The sequence below is a fragment of the Oncorhynchus nerka genome, linkage group LG23 (genome assembly GCF_034236695.1).
Source record: "Oncorhynchus nerka isolate Pitt River linkage group LG23, Oner_Uvic_2.0, whole genome shotgun sequence".
In the NCBI taxonomy this organism is placed as follows: domain Eukaryota; kingdom Metazoa; phylum Chordata; class Actinopteri; order Salmoniformes; family Salmonidae; genus Oncorhynchus; species Oncorhynchus nerka.
The window spans coordinates 33,998,820-34,025,700 of NC_088418.1; the positions used below are offsets into that span (position 1 = coordinate 33,998,820).

The following is a 26,881-nucleotide window of genomic DNA, read 5'->3' on the forward strand; positions in this document are numbered from 1 at the left end:
ACCACCTCAAGCTGAACCTCGGCAAGACGGAGCTGCTCTTCCTCCCGGGGAAGGACTGCCCGTTCCATGATCTCGCCATCACGGTTGACAACTCCATTGTGTCCTCCTCCCAGAGCGCTAAGAACCTTGGCGTGATCCTGGACAACACCCTGTCGTTCTCAACTAACATCAAGGCGGTGGCCCGTTCTTGTAGGTTCATGCTCTACAACATCCGCGGAGTACGACCCTGCCTCACACAGGAAGCGGCGCAGGTCCTAATCCAGGCACTTGTCATCTCCCGTCTGGATTACTGCAACTCGCTGTTGGCTGGGCTCCCTGCCTGTGCCATTAAACCCCTACAACTCATCCAGAACGCCGCAGCCCGTCTGGTGTTCAACCTTCCCAAGTTCTCTCACGTCACCCCGCTCCTCCGCTCTCTCCACTGGCTTCCAGTTGAAGCTCGCATCCGCTACAAGACCATGGTGCTTGTCTACGGAGCTGTGAGGGGAACGGCACCTCAGTACCTCCAGGCTCTGATCAGGCCCTACACCCAAACAAGGGCACTGCGTTCATCCACCTCTGGCCTGCTCGCCTCCCTACCACTGAGGAAGTACAGTTCCCGCGCAGCCCAGTCAAAACTGTTCGCTGCTCTGGCCCCCCAATGGTGGAACAAACTCCCTCACGACGCCAGGACAGCGGAGTCAATCACCACCTTCCGGAGACACCTGAAACCCCACCTCTTTCAGGAATACCTAGGATAGGATAAAGTAATCCTTCTCACCCCCCCCCTCTTAAAAGATTTAGATGCACTATTGTAAAGTGGCTGTTCCACTGGATGTCTTAAGGTGAACGCACCAATTTGTAAGTCGCTCTGGATAAGAGCGTCTGCTAAATGACTTAAATGTAAATGTAAATGTGAAGCATGGTGGAGGAAGTGTGATGGTATGGGGGTGCTTTGCTGGTGACACTGTCAGTGATTTATTTAGAACGTAAGGCACATTTAACCAGCATTGCTACCACAACATACTGCAGCTATATGCAATTCCATATGGTTTGTTCTTAGTGGGACTATCATTTGTTTTTCAACAGGACATTGACCCAACACACCTCCAGGCTGACCAAGAAGGAGATTGATGGAGTGTTGCATCAGATGACCTTGCCTCCACAATCACCCAACCTCAACCTAGTTGAGATGGTTTGGGATGAGTTGGACCCCTGAGTGATGGAAAAGCAGCCAACAAGTGCTCAGCATATGTGGGAACTCCTTCAAGAATGTTGTAAAAGCATTCCAGGTGAAGCAGGTTGAGAGAATAACAAGAGTGTGCAAAGCTGTCCTGAAGGCAAAGGGTGGTTACTTTGAAGAATGTCAAATATAATTTATTTTTTTAACACTTTTTTGGTTACTTTATGATTTCATGTGTTATTTCATAGTTTTGATGTCTGCATTTTTTTTCCCACAATGTAGAAAATAGTAGAAATAAAGTAAAACCCTTGAATGAGTAGGTATGTCCAAACTTTTGACTGGTACTATATATTAGGATAAATAGAATTGAAATGTATATCTCTTTATGGTAAGTGGTAAAATAACTATAGCCAGTTATATTTGTACTGGCTTAGCAGATAATAATAAAAGAGGATCGGTATTTACCTGGCTAAAAGAGAAGGAATATAAATATATACTGTTTTACGACAGGAAACTCATTCAACAACTTTGGAGATACTTTTCCCATGGGCAAAATAACTCAAAAGGGGTGATGATATTAATTAACAACAATTTTGATCCAAACCTGAAATTTGTCACAACAGATCCGCAATGAAGATGGATCCTTTAAATTATGTTATTGGACCATAAACAGATTTGGCTCATTAATCTATACAGTGCAAAGAATTATGATCCACGCTTCTTTAAAAATATATATAACAATTTATCAAGCCTACAAACAATAATCGACTCAATTATTATGGTGGGAAATTATAATACGGTTTTAAATAACTCAAAGGACCGTAAAGGAAACCACACAAGAACTATCATCCTCATGCACTTCCTTTTGTGTTACTTTCATGTTAATTAATGATGTGTTCCTAGTCCAAAATGACTGCCCCATTATAGCTGATTATAAATCCATAATAATACATATATTATCACCTGATGTTGTGTTAGATCTTTTTATCAACTTAAGTTCTTTAAGTTCTTAAGTTCAAAGTTTAACTTCTTAGAGCTAGACTATAACACAATTGATATGGTAGGTGAAATTCCAAAGAAAAACCAACCAGAAATATTTTGTTTTTGAGGTCCCAGGCTCTTATAATGGGAAGCTTTGGGTCCTATGCGATTCCAGCTCCGAGATGGCAATTCTTATGACTTCCACTAGATGTCAACAGTCTGTTTAAGGTTTCAGGCTTGTTTCTTCAAAAACGAGCAAGAATTTTGAGTGTTTGTACAAAGACTCCCAGGTACAATATCAGTCTGTTGGCGCGCGAGAAAGAGGACACGTGCTTACTAATTTTACTTTTCTATTGAACATACTTATTTCTTTATGAAATGTTATAGTTTATTTACATTTTAGGATACCTCAGGATTAAATAGAAACGTAGTTTGACTTGTTTAAACAAAGTTTTAGTGGTAGGTTTTTGGACCCCTTTGTCTGCATGTTGAGCGAGTGGATTAATGAAATCGATGGCGCCAACTAAACTAAACTGACTATTTGCGATATAAAGAACGATTTTATCTAACAAAACGACCATTCATGTTGTAGCTGGGACCCTTGGGATTGCAAACAGAGGAAGATTTTCAAAAGTAAGTGATTTATTTAATCGCTATTTGTGATTTTATGAAGCCTGTGCTGGTTGAAAAATACGTTGACGTGGGGCGCCGTCCTCAGACAATCGCATGGTATGCTTTCGCTGTAAAGCCTATTGTAAATCGGGCAGCACAGTTAGATTAAAAATAATTTTATATTTTAAATGATATAAGATACTTTTATGTTCAGAAATGTTAAATATGATGATTATTTATTTGAATTGCGGAGCCCTCCAATGTCCAGCGAGCGGGACACCTATCCCTAACAAGTTTTAACAAGGACTCTCTCCTCCTCACCAGTGTCATGATCAAACATTTGATAAAGAGCCTCACATACAGTATATCGTTTGGTCATTGTGCTGCCACAGAATGAATTGTGAGCAAGGCCTCAAAAAATCTTTACATAACAAAGCTACAAGACAAGTTCTATATATTATTGAAACAATTTTGCGATTGATTGTGAGAATACCAACAGGTATGGTTCCCGTGGGGGAAAGATTGGGGGTTGTCATGGAAGCCAAGAAGGGGGGTGAGGTGTGTGTGTGTGTGTGTGTGTGTGTGTGTGTGTGTGTGTGTGTGTGTGTGTGTGTGTGTGTGTGTGTGTGTGTGTGTGTGTTATTGTGCTCGAACACACATGCATGTGGGGGTCTGGGAGAGCAAGTGTATCCATCTGATGAATGGGCATGTGCCTGAACTCAATTTTATACACATATTGTTGTCACACCCATTTATTTCTAATGACTGGTCATTTTTGACTGGGAACACCACAGGTGTATAAAAGTTAAATAAAACAACCAAAATGTAATGAAAATCATCAAACTGTATGTTGTGTGTTCAGATGCCCTGTGTAGACAAAGTCATGGAATTCTATGACAATCAGATTAAATGAACTACATTTTTCAGAGAGAGAACTTGTAAATCGGTCCAATTTGACCAGAACACAGCAGGAGGGTTAAGGAAATCACAAATATTATGGATATTTTGGAACTAGTGCAAATATGGAGGCTTCAATATCCTGACTTAGTGAGATATACATGGCGGAGGCTCAATCAAGCTAGTTTTATTGGGTACTATCTTACGTCATTCTTGTTGGCACCAAAAATAAAACAAATACTTGATAGGGGACAGAATGCAGTAGGACTGTCAAATAAATGGCATATACAGTGTCTTTGAAAGAAATTCAGACCCCTTGTCTTCTTCCACATTTTGTTAGATTACAACCTTATTCTAAAATGGACTTTCATTGTTTTGAATACTAAATAAAAAAATACTTTTACATAAATATTTAGACCCTTTGCTATGAGACAAGAAATTGAGCTCAGGTGCATCCTGTTTACATTGATCATCCTTGATATGTTTCTACAACTTGATTGGAGTCCATCTCTGGTAAATTCAAGTGATTGCACATGATTTGGAAAGGCATACACCTGTCTATATAAGGTCCCACAGTTGACAGTGCATGTCAGAGCAAAAACCAAGCCACGAGGTCGAAGGAATTGTCCGTAGAGATCTGAGACAGGACTGTGTCGAGGCACAGATCTGGGGAAGGGTACCAAACATGATACCAAACATTGAAGGTCCCCAAGAACACAGTGCCATCCATCATTCTTAAATGGAAGAAGTTTGGAACCACCAAGACTATTCCTACAGCTGGCCAGCCAGCCAAACTGAGCAATCAGGGGAGAAGGGTCTTGGTCAGGGAGTTGACCAAGAACCCGGTGGTCACTCTGACAAGGTTCCAGAGCTCCTGTGTGAAGATGGGATAACCTTCCAGAAAGACAACCAGAACTGGATCTGCAGCACTCCACCAAGCAGGCCTTTATGGTAGAGTGGCCAGATGGAAGCCACATCTCAGTAAAAGGCACATGTCAGCCCGCTTGGAGTTTGCAAAAAGGCACTATGGTGAACCATGGAGGTGGCAGCATCATGCATGAAAATGTGATATTTCAGTTTTGGAATTTAATTTGCAAAAACTTCCCAACAATGTTTTTCTTTGTTATTATGGAGTATTGTGTGTAGATTGATGAGGGGAAAACAACTATTTAATACATTTTAGAACACAGAATTACAGAATTTCCACCATGGTGAGGATATTGGAAATTTAATCAGAGCCTATTGTATGACAAGAACCTTATACCAATCAGAGCCTATTGAATGACAACTTGTTTTTACCAAAGACAGAATAATTTAAAACATACTTTTTCTGACATAACATTCAGTTGAAGTCGCAAGTTTACATACACTTAGGTTGGAGTCCTTAATACTACTTTTTCAACCACTCCACCAATTTCTTGTTAACAAACTATAGTTTTGGCAAGTAGGTTAGGACATCTACTTTGTGCACGGTTAGGACATCTACTTTGTGCATTGAGCATAATCCAGATAGGTTAGAAAAATGATCTAGATCCTCTATAAGAATGTGCAGGGATTAAATTGTCGATTTAAAATAAAAAATGAATCATCAGCGTACATTGACACCTTTATTTTTAAGCCCTGGATTTCTGGCCCATTGATATTATTGTTGGATCTGATTTTAATAGCGAACATTGCGATGGCCATAATAAATAGATATGCTGATAGTGGACAACCTTGTTTTACTCCTCTTGACAGTTTAATACTTTCTGAGAATTAGCCATTATTTACTATTTTACACCTGGGGTTACTATACACGACTTTAACCCCCTAGAGTTGATTGATGCACCGGTGCGTCAATCCAAGTAACATAATACAAAAATCATGCACAAATCAACCGTATATATTTTGGGATGACATGCGTCCCATTATGCCTGGGGAAAACAAAACACTGTATTCCATACTAAGAACCTTATACCAACAGCAAAGCATGGTGGTGGTAGTGTGATGGTGTGTGGATGCTTTGGTGCCTCAGGACCTGGATGACTTTCCTTAATAGAAGGAACCAGAAATTCTGCTCTGTATCAGAGAATTTCTACAGGAAAATGTCAGGCCATCTTTCTGTGAGCTGAAGCTGAAGCGCAGCTGGGTCATGCAGCAGGCAAAGGCGGTACTATAGTTTTATACATGGAGACGCCAGGGGGTGGCCAAGGCTACTTCAGGGGGTCCATAGACCATGACAAAATTGGGAATTTAATTGTAATGGTTTGAATATGAGTCAAATCAATTAAAGAAAATTCACACTGAAATGTTTTCTCCTGTTTCCTTATTTCTCCTGGTTAGCCTATTGTCTCTGCAAAGGTTGTTGCATTGTAACTACAAAGTAATTAAAAATGTCACTTCACTTCACATTAAGTTGCTTGCTCCTGGGCAAGTACATTGTAAATACATGATTGTCCCTTTATCAACATTTTAATTACAGAGTTGATTGTTAAAAATTGTTACATTGTAAGTACTACTGTGTAATAGTAATAGGGGTAACTTATTGTAACATGTTACCATCTTTTCACATATTCACCAACACTGGTATGGCAAAGCACACATTTTGAGAACAGCCATAATGATGACACTACACTGTCATTGTAATGATGCAACAATTAAGATACCTAAATATGAGCTATTGCATAGCATGACTGCTCTATGGATATGCAATGGATATACATTAACCTTTAATAATGCGGTTGGGATCTGTTAAAACACGTTCATGAAACGCTTATATAAAAGTAATAAAAGCACTATAGTTATGTAGTCATAATAAATTGTTACCTAATAAAGTTATTTTATTTATATGACTCCAACTCACCTGCAATTATGTTCTCGGGGATCTTGACGAGGTAGGACGGCTTGCTGAACTTTGGCGGGTTGTCATTCTCATCCTATGGGAGAAGGCGAGCAAAGACATACAACAAAAAGTATAACACTTAAACACAATACACAAACACATTACGATATGTAGTCTGTTTCTTTGTGTGTATATGTATTGTGTGCAAGTCTATTTGTTTTAGCATTCTGAGTCTCTTGCTCAGTAGTAATAGTAGGATGTTGTTGATTTATTGTAGTTCTCTCTGGGGTCTGTATAGATTCTAGAGGGATAGTGTCTTTATCCAGCCATGAATATTTTGCTGTGACACTTCTCTGTTTCTTTATTATGGTTCTGATTACCAACATATTGTACTAGCAGGGATTTAGACACCCAGTTTACAGTGTTTGTGTGTGTATTTGTTAGTGTGTAGGTATACTATGTATTAATCTATTTGAAGAGTCTCTGATACAAGATGAGGTATGAATCCCAGCAGTAGCATCTGCATGTGACATAATGGGAGAATCCATGTGATGAGATGCACAGAGAGAGTGAAGTCCAGAGCTGTTCGGCTATCCCCGGGCACCGATGACGTGGATGTCGATTAAGGCAGCCACCCGCACCTCTCTGATTCAGAGGGGTTAGGTTAAATGCAGAATACAGATTTCAGTTGAATGCATTCAGTTGCACAACTGACTAAGTATCCCCCTTCGCTCTGTCTGTCTGTCTGTGTCTGTCTGTCATTCAGTGGAAGAGAGGGAGTCACACACACACACAAACCGACGACCACATGGGGTTATCACTGTGTGGAAGCATCACACACAGGGCTTTTGTAGTACAGCACAAGGGATAAATAGTAGCCTGAGTGCCAGTTGTCAGTGTTAACCTTCTATAGCACCTGCTACAGCAGGGGACACTCCAGAAATAGTGACAGATATGAAAGTGTTTGTGGTTAATTGTCTATGTAGCTATGGTTTATTAACTGTTTATGTACGGGGTTAAACACTTCTATATGTTTTTCTCGAATGTGTTTCTCTATGGAAAGATGTATGCAACCTGTCACTCCCTAACTTCTTGACCGGTGTTTTTGCTCACTGCAATGTACTGCTTGTTTCTACAACACTTCCTGTCAAGAACAGAGACACCGAAGCCCAGCCAGCCTAGCTAGCATGTAGTTTAAATGGAGGTAACTAACAAACGTTTTCAATGCTGCAGGAGCTGTGTTTATTTTGTTGTATTCTAGGACAATGTCGACCGTCTGGGCTTTCAATGTAGCAAATGTTTGCTTGCAGAGGACTAATCTTGGGAATTTAAATAACTGGCAAACTTACACAAGCTACTGGGGAATCTATGCCTGCCTACTTTCTCTTTCTCTTTTACTCCAGTAGCTCGATGCTGCTTACGCCAGTAGCTAGATGCTGCTCTGATCTGGTGGGAGTGTCGCCGCCGTCTTGTCTCTCCACAGCCGACTGGCCACTGCTCTGCAGGGATCCTCCCCAGAAAGATGTCTTCCCCTTCCCTGGAGAATGGAGTTAGTAGGTTGCTTCTGGATGACTTAGTAGATGATCCTATTCTTGACCCTACCAACCAGCCGTGTAGGCACTTCACTCGCAGTGGAATTCGAAAGCAGCGGCCTTTGGCAATAGGGGCCTCCTTTGCGACGAGAAGGCCGGAACGGATACAGACTTCAAAAATCTTGCCGCCCTGGATCCAGAGGTTTCGGCACCTTCATCCTTGGGGAATTCCACTTTGACATCGGATCCTGAGGTACCTGCATCCTTTGTTCTGTCTCCATCTCCGGTGGCTTCTACCTCAGGTTCAGATCTTCAGAGCTCCCCCTCATCGGATCGTGAGGGTGTATAAGACTCTGGCCCCTTCATTAGCCACGATGGATTCTATGGCTGGCTCGGCTCCATCGGGACGCACCTCCCATCGGAGCGGCCGGACCACCTCAGCCATTTCACCTGCTGTCGTCATCACCAGCTCTACGGTGAGAAACTATGTGCTATCCTGGAGCACGAATACAGGACATTACAAGGCTGCTTCCTACCATTCTACAACAACTGCCGGGGAATGACGCTGTCATAGTCCATGTGGGGTCAAACTACATTATAGGGGCTAGCTCGGAACTGCTAAAAATGAATTATAAAGAACTGATTTGAGCTCTGAAAGATTCCAAAAAGCGGTCAATTATTTCAGGCCTGTTACCATTGCTGGGCTGTGGCTGTGAAAGACTCAGCAAGCTACTGGCATTACACACCTGGCTAAAAGATTACTGTTGCTCTGTTGGAATTACGTTTATAGATAACTTTGACACCTTATGGAAACAGTTGACACTCTACAGGAATGACAGAGTCCATCCAAATCATCTTGGCTTCTGGACCATGTCCACGCATTTCAAGGTTGCATTGAAAAAGTTACTTGTCAGTGACCCAACCCAGATAATCCCTACCATTATGTTGCTGTGCTCATGAAAATGTACATTTTCCCAGGGGCATTGGCTGTCATAATGAAGTAACATCATTTATGTCCCTCTAACTCCCCTGAAAGCCTCTGCCAATCCTACAGCTAGTGTATACAGTACTCATGCACCTATGAACCTGAGTTATATGTTAGCACTGATGCTAGTTCACCAGAGTAGGAATATGTTTAGTAGGAAGACCATTGTGTGCAGCTCAGCTCAAACATACATATAATTGTCATGACTAATACCTCTGATAAGCCTCCTAGTAAAGCAATAGAAAATATTAAAATCTCCCACGAAGGTAAAAAAAATATAGCCCACATTAACATATGTAGCCTAAAAAACAAGGTTCATGGAATTAATAACTTGCTATTAACAGATAACATTCATATACTGACTCTCTGAAACTCACTCAGATAATAACTGATGATTCAGTGGCAGTAATACATGGTTTCAACATCTTCAGAAAATACAGGAATGCCAATGGTGGAGGTGTTGCCATTTATGTTCAGAGTCATATTCCTGTAAAGCTTAGATACGATCTCATATCAAATGCTATTAAAGAAATATGGCTACAGATTTTCACCTGCCTCACCTCAAGCCCATTCTTGTGGAAAGTTGCTGTAGACCAAGTGCTAACGGTCAGTATCTGGATAATATGTGTGAAATGCTTGATAATGTATGTGATATCATCAGAGGTATATTTTCTGGATAAGCTAAATATTGACTGGCCTTCATCAAGCGGCCCACTCAAGAAAAAGCTTCAAAATGTAACCAGTGCTTGCAACCTGGTTCAGCTTATCAGTCAACCTACCAGGTTATTTACAAATAGCACAGGAATGAAATTATCCACATGTATTGATCACATCTTTACTAATGCTGCAGAAATCTGCTCAAAAGCAGTATCCAAATCAAGCAGATATAGTGATCATAATATAGTAGCCATATCAATGAAAACCAAAGTTCCAAAGGCTGGGCCTAATATAAGAGGTCAAACAATACGTTTTGTAGTGATTCCTATATTGAGTATTTAGACAATAGTTGCTGTTCTGTGGTGTGTAATGAGGAATAACCTGACGCTGCACCTGAAACATTTCTGAAATTGCTGATTCCAGTTCCACATGCATCCATTAAGAAAATAACAAAAAAATGGTTAAATCCCCATGGATTGATGAGGAATTGAAAAATATTATGGTTGATTATTGGCAAACGTATTGTAACGTATTGTAAATTGAGAAATCAAGTGTCTAAACTTAACAAAAAGAAGAAGAAACTGCACTATGAAACAAAGATAAATGATATAAATAAAGAATGTCAGTAAAAATCTTTGGAGCAAGTTAAATTATATTTTGGCCCAAAAGGTAATCTCCGCTCCATCAATCATTGAATCAGATGGCTCATTCATCACAAAACCCACTGTTATTGCCAACTATTTTAATTATATTTTTAATTGTCAAGATTAGAAAATGTAGGCATGAAATGCCAACAACAAATTCTGAACCTACACATCCATACATAACCAAATTATGAAATACAAGCATTGTCATTTTGAATTCTTTAAAGTGAGTGTGGAATAGGTGAAACAAATATTGTTCTATCAACAATGAAAAGCCACCTGGGTCTGACAACTTGGATGGGAAATTCCTAAAAATGATAGCGGATTATATTGTCAGTCCCATTTGCCATTGTTTCAATCGAAGCCTACAGAAAAGTGTTTGCCCTCAGGCCTGGAGGGAGGCAAAAGTAATTCCGCTACTCAAGAATAGCAAAGCACGCTTAACCGGCTCAAACAGCTACAGTGGCTTGTGAAAGTATTCACCCTTGGCATTTTTCCTATTTTGTTGCCTTACAACCTGGAATTAAAATATATTTTGGGGGGGATTGTATCATTTGATTTACACAACATGCCTACCACTCTGAAGATACAAAATATTTTTTCTTGTGAAACAAACAAGAGCAAATACAAAAAAAAGAACTTGAGCGTGCATAACTATTCACCCCTCCAAAATCAATACTTGGTAGAGTCACGTTTTGCAGCAATTACACCTGCTAGTCCCTTGTGGTATGTCTCTATAAGCTTGGCACATCTAGTCACTGAGATTTTTGCCCATTCTTCAAGGCAAAACTGCTCCAGCTCCTTCAAGTTGGATGGGTTCTGCTGGTGTACAGCAATCTCTAAGTCAAACCACAGATTCTCAATTTGAATGAGGTCTGGGCTTTGACTAGGCCATTCCAAGACATTTAAATGTTTCCCCTTAAACCACGCAGGTGTTGCTTTAGCAGTTTGCTTAGGGTCATTGTCCTGCTGGATGGTGAACCTCTGTCCCAGTCTCAAATCTCTGGAAGACTGAAGCAGGTTTCCCTCAAGAATTTCTCTGTATTTAGAACAATCCATCATTCCTTCAATTCTGACCAGTTTCCCAGTCCCTGCAAATGAAAAGAAACGGGGGATGGTGTTCTCGGAGTGATGAGAGATGTTGGGTTTAAGCCAGACATAGCATTTTCCTTGATGCCCAAAAAAGGTCAATCTTAGTCTCATCTGACCAGAGTACATTCTTCCATGTTTGGGGAGTCTCCCACATGCCTTTGGCGAACACCAAACGTGTTTGCTCATTTTTTTCTTCCAGCAATGGCTTTTTTCTGGACACTCTTCCGTAAAGCCCAGCTCTGTAGAACGTACGGCTTGAAGTGGATCTATGGACATATACTCCAATCTCCTTCAGTGTTATCTTTGGTATCTTTGTTGCCTCTGATTAATACCGTCCTTGCCTGGTCCACGAGTTTTGTTGGGCGGCCCTCACTTGGCAGGTTTATTGTGGTGCCAAATTCTTTCAATTTTTTTTAGAATGGATTTAATGCTGCTCGTTGGGATGTTCAACGTTTCATATATTTTTTCATAACCCAACCCTGATCTGTACTTCTCCACAGCTTTGTCCCTGACATGTTTGGAGAGTTTCTTGGTCTTCATAGTGCCACTGGCTTGGTGGTGCCGCTTGCTTAGTGGTGTTGCAGACTCTGGGGCCTTTCAGAACAGGTGTATATATACTCAGATCCTGTGACACGTAAATAAAGTCCACTTGTGTGCAATTTATCCAATTATGTGACTTCTGAAGCTAATTGTTTGCCCCGGATCTTATTTATTGGCTTCATAGCAAAGGGGGTGAATACATATGCATGCACCACTTTTCCATTTTTCTATTTTTTTTAAATATTTTTTTTTTTTTTTAAATTTTACTACACCTATTTGGACTATTTTGTGTATATCCATTACATGAAATCAAAATAAATGTACATTTTAATTACAGGTTGTAATGCAACAAAATAGGAAACACAATTCTATATCACAGTAAAAAATGAACAACGGATTTTCAACATGCTTATAGGGAAGGGCATTCAACATGAATGACACTTAAACAAATGGGTGTTCTGCAATGGAAGCCTCTCCAACATAATCTAGGTAGAGTCAGGCATTCCCCAAAGCAGGTGTCTAGGCCCCTTACTTTTTTCAATATTTACAAATGACCTGCCACTGGCTCTGAGTAAAGCCTGTGTGTCTATGTATGCTAATGACTCAACACTATACACGTGAGCTACCGCAGCAAGTGATACCTCTGCAAAACGTAACAAAAGATCTGCAGTCTGTTTCAGAACAGGTGGCAAGAAATAGGTTAAACACGAAAAGCATTGTATTTGGGACAAATCATTCCCTAAACCCTGAACCTCAACTAAATCATGTAATGAATAATGTTGAAATTGAGCAAGTTGAGGAGACTAAAACTGCTTGGAGTAACCCTGGGTTGTAAATTGTCATGTTAAAAACCAATTGATGCAGTAGCTAAAATGGGGAGAGGTCTGTCCATAATAAACCCCTTTTCTGACTCCTTAACAACTCTATCAACAAGGCAGGTCCTACAGGCCCTATTATTGTGGTCAGGTGCCACAAAGGAGCGGAAGGGTAGCCTAGTGGTTAGAGCGTTGGACTTGTAAGGTTGCAAGTTCGAATCCCCAAGCTGACAATGTACAAAGGTACAAATCTGTCATTCTGCCCCTGAACGGGCAGTTAACACACAGTTAATTGAAAATAAGAGTTTGTTTTTAACTGACTTGCCTAGTTAAATAAAGGTAAAAATATAAAAAAGAGGGACTTAGGAAAATTTGAATTGCCCCCACTTAATGTATTATAACTACCTTAATAAAGGATAAGGGGCAGCATTTCCACTTTTGGATAAATAGCATGCACAATTTCAACTTCCTGCTAATCATGCCAGGGATATATATTATATGCATATGATTAGTAGGTGTGGATAGAAAACACTCTGAAGTTTCTAAAACTGGTTCAATCATGTCTGTGACTATAACAGAACTCATGTAGCAGGCAAAACCCTGAGGAAAAATTGTTCAGAATCTTTTTCTTTTTTCTCTGACCGTTCCCTCAGATGTTTTTGCAAAGGGAAATTTGATAGCGCCCATTTTACAGTTCCTACGACTTCCACATGATGTCACCAGTCTTTGGAATTGGGTTGGAGTTAATCATTGGTGCAACGAAGAAGAGGCACATCCTGGAACAACGTTACACTGTTGATAGTTACGCAAGAGGGAAAATGGTGCATGTTTTGTTTACTTGCTCTATTGAATACAGATTGCCCTGTCTACAATTTAAAAATACCTAAAGTTGTATTACAAAAGTAGTTTGAAATATTTTGGCAAGGTTTATAGGCATCTTTTGAAATGTTTTGTAGTGACGTTGTGTTTTGGAAAGCTGTTTTTTCCGGATCAAACCTGCTTTATAAATTGACATTTTGGGTATACAAAAAAAAGAACCAATTGTGATGTTTATGGGACATATTGGAGTGCCAACAAAGAAGCTCGTCAAAGGTAATGCATGTTTTATATTTTATTTCAGCGTTTTGTGTAGAGCCTGCTACGCTAGTTATTTTGTTTACAACTGGTTCAGGGGGGTGCATGCTATCAGATAATACCTTCTCATGCTTTCGCCGAAAAGCATTTTAAAAATCTGACATGTTGGCTGGATTTACAACGAGTGTAGCTTTAATTGAGTACCCTGTATGTGTGATTTAATAATTTTGCTGGACCAGGAAGAGTAGCTAATGGCAGCAGCTAATGGGGATCCATAATAAATACAATTACAAATGTTAAATATAAGAGTTAATGTAAGTCATTGCAACTAGCAATGACAGTTCCTGTCAGTTATTGTTGTCATAACTCTCCTGTGTCGACCTGAAGGATCAGGTGACAATGGGTCCGCTCTACAGCACGCTCTCTCTCGTAGACGGGGAGAGCAGGAAGTCGGCTGTTTTATGGCGGTCATAAAATACGCTGCCTTTATTCTTTGTAGTGTTCGAGATTGGAGGATAAACTTGAACACAGAGACACCTTTGAACATCAAAAGCTTGAATAATTAAACAATATTTTTGAGAATGTGGGAGTGGTCCGTAAACACTTAAGGGACAGTCATGACGAATGTGTTTCATTTGGTGATTTCATGAAGGACAAGAAACACTCATTACTGTGTCTTTGGTTTTGGTTGTGTACACTTGTTAATTATGGGGTTTACATCTAAATATTGTGAAACGTATGTGATTAAAACCTCTTACAGCTACCCCCCTACTTTGTGCAATTTCCACCTGGAGACATACCCAAACCTAACAGCCTGTAGCTCAGGCACAGAACAAAGGATATGCATATTGTTGGTACCATTTGAAAGAAAACAATAAATGTGAAAATGTGAATTGAATGTAGGAGAATATAACACAATATATATGGTTTAGATAAAACAGTGAAATAAAACAGACGTTTTTTATATGTACTTTGTATCATCATCTTTAAAATGAACAAGATAAAACAAACATTCAGATAGGATGATGGAGACAATTTCAGTGAGAAATATAAGAGGGCAACAGTACTTGTGCAAAGTTTCAGAATGATAACTTCCAAAATGAGTGTGCTACATGACATTTATCATGAAGTCACCCAGGTGTCCCACACAAGTAGCCCAAATGTACCCAAGTGGCCAAATTGGTGAAGGTATACATTTTGAAACAAATAACTATATACAAAATACCAAAATGGTATTCTAACACACCCCCCACAAAAAAATTCTGGAAAAAAAAAGAAAAAAAAGGACAAAAATATAATTATTGATTAAAAAATATATGAAAAAATATACATTTACAAAATAACATGGGTAACTATTTACACACTTCCAATATTTGGAAGACCCTCAGTCCTCTATCAAATCAAATCAATTTATATAGCCCCAGCCTAAAACCCCAAACAGCAAGAAATGCAGGTATAGAAGCACGGTGGCTAGGAAAAACTCACTAGAAAGGTAAAAACCTAGGAAGAAACCTAGAGGAACCAGGCTATGAGGGGTGGCCAGTCCTCTTCTGGCTGTGGCGGGTGGAGATCACAGTGGTTGTAGAGGGTGCAACAGGACAGCACCTCAAGAGTAAAAATGAACAGTTTAGGGTTCCATAGCCGCAGGCAGAACAGTTGAAACTGGAACAACAGCAAGGCCAGGTGGACTGGGGACAGCAAGGAGTCATCATGCCAGGTAGTCCTGACGCATGGTCCTAGGGCTCAGGTCCTCCTCCTCCGAGAGAGAGAATTAGAGAGAGCATACTTAAATTCACACAGGACACCGGACAAGACAGAAGAAGTACTCCAGATATAACAAACTGACCCTAGCCCCCCGACACAAACTACTGCAGCATAAATACTGGAGGCTGAGACAGGAGGGGTCAGGAGACACTGTGACCCCATCCGATGAGACCCCCGGACAGGGCCAAACAGAAAGGATATAACCCCACCCACTTCTGCTGTTAAGCAGAGGGTCACCAAGCATGTGGCGCAGGTGATGGGTGACTTAATTTAGCAAAAAACACAGCGACGCCTCCATGCTGTGCCCTTTTGGCCCTGAGGCACATCCATGCCTGCAGAAATACATTTGGGCAGATGAACACCACTTGTGGCAGGAGCTGGATGAACCAGCTTCAGTGGGGGATGGAAACCTTGGCCCTGGGGGCTGACAGTGTCACTGTGAAAGAAAATGTTCAGTTAGAATAGTTTCACATATGAGCCCTGTATCAACAGGTATAATAAACAGATATATATAGAGAGTTGAAGGTTGAATATATTAGGTTGAATATATTATTATATTATTATTACCTGCTAGATCTACTGTCTCTTTTATATGACATTTCAGCTAGATCTACTGTCTCTATTATATTATGACAGACCAGCTAGATCTACTGTCTTTATTATATTACTGTCTTTATTATATTACTGTCTTTATTATATTACAACAGACCAGCTGTATCTACGGTCTCCATTTCACTTTGGCCATTGATGTGGTCCTGCCCTCTCCTCAACAGCCTCAAATAGGCTATTTCATGTGGGTTGGGGTGGGGCGGCAGACTCACGCATCTCACATTTCATGATATTACATGTTTATATATTGCTTCTAAAATTTAACAAAAATCACAAATATTATTTTATACGATTAATTTCAAACAAGGGCATTAAGCATGATAAAGAACTTACCAGTCCAAAACTGTAGTCCAAACGATGTCCTCTCCCGTTCAAAAAATATTCCTCCACAATCGCTAAATGAATTGTCCTACTGAAATCTCTGTCTCACTTTCCCAATTTATTCTAAAATTGTGTGTACATCTGTATATCTAGACTTAGATTTTGCTTTCCCTGACTTAGTCACCATACTGGTTGATATCAGCTGAATCTGCGCGTTTACCAAACAATGCAGTGCGTAATATGTGTTTCTCCTTCCGGTATGAAACTTCAATAGCGAATGACTTTCTTTACGCTGCAGCTTACTACATAGGTTGGTCTTGCAACACATAAACATGACCTATTGCCGTTTACCTCAGCTCATTGGCTATCTACCCAGCTAGATTTCAAGACGATCAGTGGTCATTGGGTTAAAATACAGTCAATCAACGAAACAGCGGGCAAATCATTGGTGCACAATGATGTCATGACTTGTTCTTCAAATCGGTTTCTTTCAGTCAATACGTCTCGCGAAATGGCCCATCAGGTTTGATTGTGTTACAAACAAACCAGTTGATTGCAGTGAAACCAAACATGACTGGAAAAGTCACGTTCTGTGTGGGTCATTTACCTGGAATGTGTCGTCGAAAATGGAATGAGACAGAATTCATGACACAAGCCGTTCACAAAATGTTTCGTGTTAGGCTATAAAAACGGATTTTATCAAAGAAAAGATCATTCATTGTGGAACAATGAGCATTGGAATTGCAAACAGACGAAGATCGTCAAAGGTAAACAATTTATTTTGATGCAGTTTGTGATTATGTTACGCCTGTGCTGGTTAAAATTGTTGTTTTTTATGGGGCTCTGTGCTCAGATAATCGCATTGTATTATTTCGTAGTAAATCCTTTTTTAAATCTGACAACGCAGTTGGATTAGCAAGATTCTAGGCTTTCGATACATGTGAGACACTTGTATTTTCATGAATGTTTAATATGACTATTTATGTAGCGATCACCGTATGTTGTGGAATTTCAGCCCGCTAGCGGGTTCCGTGCACAGAGAGGTTAAACATTAAACTATTTGTGAAAAGATGTAATGTGATGTTAACCTTCTAAATGAGAAAATATGTGTTTTCATATTAAGTTAACTAAATCAGTGGCTATGCCCACGTGAGCATAGACATTACATCGGCTTCCTTTTCTCAGAAGTGTATAATACGACAAATTTCCTGGTTGAAAAAATCTTCTTAGGGATAGCTCCCTTTTACTCAATTTTCGCCTCAATGACATACCCAAATCTAACTGCCTATAGCTCAGGCCCTGAAGCAAGGATATGCATATTCTTGATACCATTTGAAAGGAAACACTGACGTTTGTGGAAATGTGAATTGAATGTAGGATAATATAACACAATAGATCTGGTAGAAGAAAATACAAAGAAAAAAACAACCTTTTTTTTCTCCCAGCCATCACTCTGCTTGTAATTCCGATGATGTCCACAAGATGGGAGCAGTGTATGTCCATTTCAGATGGTTAACTTGAAGTATGAGCGAGCTACAGGACATTTAGTGTGATGTCACCCAGGTACATATGGGCAAATCTTGAAAGAGACATTTGCATTCATATTAAATTTTTCTGCAAGAATATAGTAAAATCTGTATACTTGGACTGTGATTTATCTTTTCCAGTATTAATAGCCATATTATAAGTTCAACATTTGCAAAACAACCAGTTTTCATAACTTAATAACTGTGAATATTCATTTCATTTTTGTCCAAAAGTAAAAGGCATGCATGTCGCAAAAGGCAGGCACCTACATTTTCGAACAGACACAGGGTTTCCTGTGAAAGCCCAGCTCATTGGGTATCTAGATAGCTCCGTTTAACCCCGATTGGTGCTTATTTGACAAAGATAGAGTCGTTCAAGTGAAGACCGCCATGTCATCGGCGTGACATGAAGGCGCCGATCTCTGACAAAATATTGTGTCCTGTAGGATATACTACACCCTTAATGATATAGTGAAGTCTAGGATCTATAAGGAATACATATGAAGGTGATTTGACTCGTTGAAACAACGTTTAGGGTGAGATTTTCATAGATTCCTTTCTTTGCAAATTGAACGAGTGGAAATACAAAATCGATCGTGCATGCTCTATGGACCTTTTTAGGATATGACAAAAAAAATTATCTAACAAAACAACACTTCATGTTATCTCTGGGACCCTTTGGATGACGAATCAGAGCAAGATTTCAGAATGTAAGTATACATTTCACCTTCAGAATTGAATTTATCAAACCTATCGCGATGAAAAAAAGTGTTTTGTTGTTAGGCGCATTCCTCAAACAATAGCATGGCATTTTTTCGCAGTAATAACTCATGTAAATTGGACAGTGCAATTATAGTAACAACAATTTAATCTTTCAGCCGATTTAAAACACTTATTATATGTACCGACTAGTGTTATTTCTCTCAAATCTGCGATGGTGAAACAAAGCTCTGCATGATTTTACAACTGTCCCGTTGACGGGATGCCGATCCCTAAGAACTACAACTCTATAGGCCCAGGAGACCAGACAACGTGTAGTGTTGGCAACACGGCTGGAAATGGTTCAACTCTGAGACTATCGATCACTACAGAATAAGAGCAAATCCTAGATGTAGAATTACTAGTCTGCAGCTGGAAATTGCGTAAGTCTAGTACGAGAATACCGACAACCGCGGAAGCATCTATTCTATGCAACAACCATCTGTACGCCTGACGTACCATTACAACAGACACTATCCAGAGCTGCTAAGAAAATGCCAACTACGAAAGATATTGTGACTTCTGGGGAAGTTATCCAGAGACTCTCTGATGAACTGACTCTCCAGCAGACGGACCGGCGATTCCAACAGAGAAGACAACAACGACATACGGGCGTAAATATATACATTGGAATTAGTTATCAAATGAGGGGCCATTCATTGTGCAAAGGATTAGCATTTCAATTAATATAATGATCAACTGTGTGTAGTGAATCCATGTTGTCTTTCCAGCTTTTACCTGTATCCCACCCCTTTCCATTGTCTATTAAGCCGTCATACACATTTAGCCCACTAGGGACTTATCAATGCATTGTGTTAGTAACTGATAACTGTATTGTTTGATTATGTATTTCTGTGATTTGTTTAGTTAGATAGTAAATAAATCAATAAGCCAATTTGATTCATTATGGAGGCTAGGGAGGCTTGGGTTTGCGATGTTCAGTAATGAGAACTGATGAGGTAATAAAATACATTAATACAAGACTGTACTCAATAAGATATGAACATATTCTAAGAGTTATATTTGGGAATTGAGACTCTATAAACAACATATTCCTGTGGTGCCCCAACTTCCTAGGTAATTAAAGTTACATGATTAGTTTAATGACGTAATTAAATTACATATAGAGAATGATTTGATAAGCTGGTCTTCACATTTAATGATAGTCCAGGCACTACAGTGTATCTTACTGTAAGATACAACACTTACGCGAGTAGGGTGACGTTACCCCTAGATGGCAGTTTTGCATTTTCCCCGCTAATGGTCAAGGTCAGGATTGAGGAGGGGAAGCTGATCCTGGATCAGTAGCAAGGGGAAACTTCACCCCAGAGCAGTGTAGGCCGCTACACACACTTAAACAGAGTGACGTAGGGTCGTATACGGTCCGTTACAAAATTTGAGCAACACAAAAGTACGTAGAACTAAATGTAAAAACGATACTCCGTCACTGCTTTTGCGGAGTTGAGTGAAATGTTTAGGGCTCTTTAGATTGTACACAGAGATTTCCGGGTTGGAGCGAGCGGTCGCATCCGCACTTCAGTCCGCAGGTAGTATAACTTTTCATTACATTTCATTATAGTACAACGGTTTGATTTGTCTAATCTTAGCAATTTCTTCTTAGCTAGATATATAGCCGTCATTGTATCAAAGATAATTGCGTAATTATCGTATTTCGTCATCCTAACGTAGTCTACACTGCTATCTGCCCAGCAGCTAGCCAGCTAGCAAACGTCCACCGTCTACCGAATAGCAGCACTGTAGAAACTATCACACTCAACTGAACGACTTGATTAGTGTAGTGTTAGCTAGATACATAGTTGTCTTTGCTGTCTTCGTATCCAAGATAATTGTGTAGTTTAGAGTGTGTAGTTTTAGAGTGATTATCTTAATTTACCGAGGTTAGCTAGCCAGCTATTTGTCGTCCTTAACGTAGGAGACACTGCTAGCTAGCCAACAGCTAGCCAACGTCTACCGAATAGAACTTCCGCACTCAACAACCCGGTCGCATTCCGCTTCGCTCCACAGGTAGTATCACATTTTCATTTCATTTCATTACAGTACAACGGTTTGATTTGTTTGATCGTAGCTAGCTACATAGCTAGCTACATAGCCGTCTTTGTATCAAAGATAATTGTGTAGTCTAGAGCGATTTTCTAGGTTAGCTAGCCAGCTATTGTCGTTCTTTTAACGCAACGTAACGTAATCAACACTGCTAGCTAGCCAGCTAGCCCCGAATAGCAGCACTGTAGAAACTATCACACTCAACGGAACGACTTGATTAGTGTAGTGTCAACAACGCAGCCACTGCCAGCTAGCCTACAAAGTCAACAACGCAGCCACTGCCAGCTAGCCTACTTCAGCAGTACTGTATCATTTTAATCATTTTAGTCAATAAGATTCTTGCTACGTAAGCTTAACTTTCTGAACATTCGAGACGTGTAGTCCACTTGTCATTCCAATCTCCTTTGCATTAGCGTAGCCTCTTCTGTAGCCTGTCAACTATGTGTCTGTCTATCCCTGTTCTCTCCTCTCTGCACAGACCATACAAACGCTCCACACCGCGTGGCCGCGGCCACCTAATCTGGTGGTCCCAGCGCATGACCCACGTGGAGTTCCAGGTCTCCGGTAGCCTCTGGAACTGCCGATCTGCGGCCAACAAGGCAGAGTTCATCTCAGCCTATGCCTCCCTCCAGTCCCTCGACTTCTTGGCACTGGCGGAAACATGGATCACCACAGATAACACTGCTACTCCTACTGCTCTCTCTTCGTCCGCCCACGTGTTCTCGCACACCCCGAGAGCTTCTGGTCAGCGGGGTGGTGGCACCGGGATCCTCATCTCTCCCAAGTGGTCATTCTCTCTTTCTCCCCTTACCCATCTGTCTATCGCCTCCTTTGAATTCCATGCTGTCACAGTTACCAGCCCTTTCAAGCTTAACATCCTTATCATTTATCGCCCTCCAGGTTCCCTCGGAGAGTTCATCAAATGAGCTTGATGCCTTGATAAGCTCCTTTCCTGAGGACGGCTCACCTCTCACAGTTCTGGGCGACTTTAACCTCCCCACGTCTACCTTTGACTCATTCCTCTCTGCCTCCTTCTTTCCACTCCTCTCCTCTTTTGACCTCACCCTCTCACCTTCCCCCTACTCACAAGGCAGGCAATACGCTCGACCTCATCTTTACTAGATGCTGTTCTTCCACTAACCTCATTGCAACTCCCTCCAAGTCTCCGACCACTACCTTGTATCCTTTTCCCTCTCGCTCTCATCCAACACTTCCCACACTGCCCCTACTCGGATGGTATCGCGCCGTTCCAACCTTCGCTCTCTCTCCCCCGCTACTCTCTCCTCTTCCATCCTATCATCTCTTCCCGCTGCTCAAACCTTCTCCAACCTATCTCCTGATTCTGCCTCCTCAACCCTCCTCTCCTCCCTTTCTGCATCCTTTGACTCTCTATGTCCCCTATCCTCCAGGCCGGCTCGGTCCTCCCCTCCCGCTCCGTGGCTCGACGACTCATTGCGAGCTCACAGAACAGGGCTCCGGGCAGCCGAGCGGAAATGGAGAAAAACTCGCCTCCCTGCGGACCTGGCATCCTTTCACTCCCTCCTCTCTACATTTTCCTCTTCTGTCTCTGCTGCTAAAGCCACTTTCTACCACTCTAAATTCCAAGCATCTGCCTCTAACCCTAGGAAGCTCTTTGCCACCTTCTCCTCCCTCCTGAATCCTCCTCCCCTCCCCCTCCTCCCTCTCTGCAGATGACTTCGTCAACCATTTTGAAAAGAAGGTCGACGACATCCGATCCTCGTTTGCTAAGTCAAACGACACCGCTGGTTCTGCTCACACTGCCCTACCCTGTGCTCTGACCTCTTTCTCCCCTCTCTCTCCAGATGAAATCTCGCGTCTTGTGACGGCCGGCCGCCCAACAACCTGCCCGCTTGACCCTATCCCCTCCCCTCTTCTCCAGACCATTTCCGGAGACCTTCTCCCTTACCTCACCTCGCTCATCAACTCATCCCTGACCGCTGGCTACGTCCCTTCCATCTTCAAGAGAGCGAGAGTTGCACCCCTTCTGAAAAAACCTACACTCGATCCCTCCGATGTCAACAACTACAGACCAGTATCCCTTCTTTCTTTTCTCTCCAAAACTCTTGAACGTGCCGTCCTTGGCCAGCTCTCCCGCTATCTCTCTCAGAATGACCTTCTTGATCCAAATCAGTCAGGTTTCAAGACTAGTCATTCAACTGAGACTGCTCTTCTCTGTATCACGGAGGCGCTCCGCACTGCTAAAGCTAACTCTCTCTCCTCTGCTCTCATCCTTCTAGACCTATCGGCTGCCTTCGATACTGTGAACCATCAGATCCTCCTCTCCACCCTCTCCGAGTTGGGCATCTCCGGCGCGGCCCACGCTTGGATTGCGCCCTACCTGACAGGTCGCTCCTACCAGGTGGCGTGGCGAGAATCTGTCTCCTCACCACGTGCTCTCACCACTGGTGTCCCCCAGGGCTCTGTTCTAGGCCCTCTCCTATTCTCGCTATACACCAAGTCACTTGGCTCTGTCATAACCTCACATGGTCTCTCCTATCATTGCTATGCAGACGACACACAATTAATCTTCTCCTTTCCCCCTTCTGACGACCAGGTGGCGAATCGCATCTCTGCATGTCTGGCAGACATATCAGTGTGGATGACGGATCACCACCTCAAGCTGAACCTCGGCAAGACGGAGCTGCTCTTCCTCCCGGGAAGGACTGCCCGTTCCATGATCTCGCCATCACGGTTGACAACTCCATTGTGTCCTCCTCCCAGAGCGCTAAGAACCTTGGCGTGATCCTGGACAACACCCTGTCGTTCTCAAATAACATCAAGGCGGTGGCCCGTTCCTGTAGGTTCATGCTCTACAACATCCGCAGAGTACGACCCTGCCTCACACAGGAAGCGGCGCAGGTCCTAATCCAGGCACTTGTCATCTCCCGTCTGGATTACTGCAACTCGCTGTTGGCTGGGCTCCCTGCCTGTGCCATTAAACCCCTACAGCTCATCCAGAACGCCGCAGCCCGTCTGGTGTTCAACCTTCCCAAGTTCTCTCACGTCACCCCGCTCCTCCGCTCTCTCCACTGGCTTCCAGTTGAAGCTCGCATCCGCTACAAGACCATGGTGCTTGCCTACGGAGCTGTGAGGGGAACGGCACCTCAGTACCTCCAGGCTCTGATCAGGCCCTACACCCAAACAAGGGCACTGCGTTCATCCACCTCTGGCCTGCTCGCCTCCCTACCACTGAGGAAGTACAGTTCCCGCTCAGCCCAGTCAAAACTGTTCGCTGCTCTGGCCCCCCAATGGTGGAACAAACTCCCTCACGACGCCAGGACAGCGGAGTCAATCACCACCTTCCGGAGACACCTGAAACCCCACCTCTTTAAGGAATACCTAGGATAGGATAAAGTAATCCTTCTCACCCCCCTTAAAAGATTTAGATGCACTATTGTAAAGTGGCTGTTCCACTGGATGTCATAAGGTGAATGCACCAATTTGTAAGTCGCTCTGGATAAGAGCGTCTGCTAAATGACTTAAATGTAAATGTACTAATAGTTAACATATACTACGGAATCGGTGTCCCTAAACCAGGACGGTTGTTGCTCAATATCTCATAATGTGACTAAAAACCATTGTATACAACAGCCAACTTTCTGGGACATAGGAATATATATAGGCAGAAATCTTAAATTCGTGTTAATCTAACTACAGTGTCCAATTTGCAGTAGCTATTACAGAAAAGAAAGACAGTGCTATTGTTTGTGGAAATTGCGTAACAATTCATCACGGCAACTGGTTTGATACAATCACCTCTGAAGGTAAATACTGTACTTAGATTCCGTAATCTTGCTCTGATTTGTCATCCTGAGGGTCCCAGAGATAATATTGAGTGTAGTTTTGTATGAAAAATATCTATTTTTATATTCAAATGTAAAAACTGGGTTGTACAGTTTGACCCCACTGCTGTCTCTGGCTCCACACCCCGCCTACCCGCCCGGCAATCTAGATGTATGAAAGTTAGTGTATTTTCTGAAGGGAAGCTAATGATCCATCATGTATGACATAACCTGGAGTGTGTAAACTAAAAAAAAATATTACCAAAATGTATTATAAAAGTGGCAAATCTTTAATTAAAACTTTTTCCGTATTGGTGTCCCTGCCATGGATCGTTTGAGCTAAAGTAGGCTAATGAGATTAGCATGAGGTTGTAAGTAACAAGACAATTTCCCAGGACATCTGATATTGGCAGAAAGCTTAAACTCTTGTTAATCTAACTGCACTGTCCAATTTACAGTAGCTATTACAGTGAAAGAACAACATGCTATTGTTTGAGGAGAGTGCACAATTTTTAACATGGAAAAGTTATTAATAAACAAATTAGGCTAATTTGGGCAGCCTTGACACAACATTTTTTACAGAAATGCAATGGTTCATTGTGTCAGCCATCTAGTGGGCAAAATCAAAATTTCACCTGGCTGGAATGATATATTATGGCCTTTCTCTTGCATTTTAAAGATGATGGTACAAAAAGAATACAAATAATTTGATGTTATTTTCTTTGTATTATCTTTTCCCAGCTCTATTGTGTTATATACACTACTACATTCCTTTCACATTTCCATAAACTTCAAATGGTACCAAGAATATGCATATCCCTGCTTCAGGGCCTGCGCTACAGGCAGTTAGATTTGGGTATGTCATTTTAGGTGAAAATTGAAAAAAATAGCTATTCCTTAACCTGTTTGCAACAGTAGTACATGACAGGATTGGGATCAATTCAAAGTGAAGTCAGTGAGTGTTGGATGAAACCTACATGATTGTTGCATGCATGAGTGTTGGTTGAAACCATTAGAAAGCATAAAGTTGGGTGATGTACTGACAAACAGCTCAACGGTGACAGAGACACTGCTGTTAAGGGATGGGTTCCCGCCGTCTTTAGCCATCACAGTCAGGTAGATCATTCCTTCAGGGACCATCTCGTAGTCCAGAGGGCTGTTCACACTGATCACTGAGGACAGGACAGGACGAGAGAGAGAGAGATAATACAGCAACTTTATATTTTGGTTACATTAAAACAATGTACAACTCCTAATGTAGAATTGCTAATAATGTTAATTGGCAAACACCAAAATGAATGTGCTTCAATCTATAGCTAGAGGACTCCTGGAGTGATAAGTATAATTTCTGTCTTATCCGTTTTATCTGTTTATCTTTTTGCTAGCTAGGGCCATCTACTTTAAGTGGCTGTCTTCCCAGTAGCCTACTTGGTGTGTGAATTGCTGTCTGCTCGTGGAAACGATCTGTGTCTGCACAACATTATCTCACTACAGGTGTCCCCCAGAACTCGGTTCTAGGACCTCTCCTATTCTCTCTATACAATGTGTTGGGTTGTAATTTGAAATACATGCTACACCAGAATTACTAAGTAAGGGAAAAGGCAATCACATGGTTGCGGTCACTGATAAGGGTGGACAGCTGTGGATTAGAGAAGAATGGGGGCCGAGGTCAGGTCAGGTCTCATGAAAGGAGAAGAAACAGTTTATTACCCACATCACATAACTTCCTGCCTAGCAACAAATATGTAATGTTTAGAGAAAAGGAGACGACTCCACCTAAAGGGGGTATAAATACTTATGCTGGTGGGAACATGTCTTTGTCTTATGCAGCTGTGTGAAACAGTGGGTGAATAAACTTGGTTTCAGCTTTATTAGTCGTCCGTCAGTTTTTACTCTGTTTATTTAGAACCTAACAGTTGTAAATCGAGCAGGGTTCACCACGATTTACAGTTGAACTAGAGAGTCTGAATCAGTGTGTGCATTTTGTTTTTCACAAGTTCAGCAGGCTGTGAATTCTGCAAACAACGTTTCCATCATGGGCTATTAGCAGGACAATAGACTTGTCATACCTTTACAAAAGGATAGTCTAATAGCTCGGCTAGATGTGTGAAACAAATCATCCCGACTTAAAATGTATTAAGTGCTATAAAGTTTTACATTTCTAACTCCAAACCTTATGCAACCTGCACAATGTCGGATAAAGCATACAATATTTGTTCATCAACA

At 41.5% G+C, this 26,881-nt stretch overlaps 1 protein-coding gene across 1 annotated transcript in view; it reads right to left on the reverse strand.

Moving 5' to 3' along the window:
• The window catches only part of LOC115107209 (cadherin-23-like), a 578,454-nt gene that overhangs the window by 214,521 nt on the left and 337,052 nt on the right, over positions 1–26,881 (reverse strand). The window contains exons 17-18 of the mRNA XM_065008058.1: positions 25,700–25,827; positions 6,495–6,567 (exon numbers count right to left, since the gene is read on the reverse strand). Coding sequence (XP_064864130.1) covers positions 6,495–6,567; positions 25,700–25,827 — 201 coding nt within the window. The remainder of the gene's footprint in view (positions 1–6,494; positions 6,568–25,699; positions 25,828–26,881) is intronic.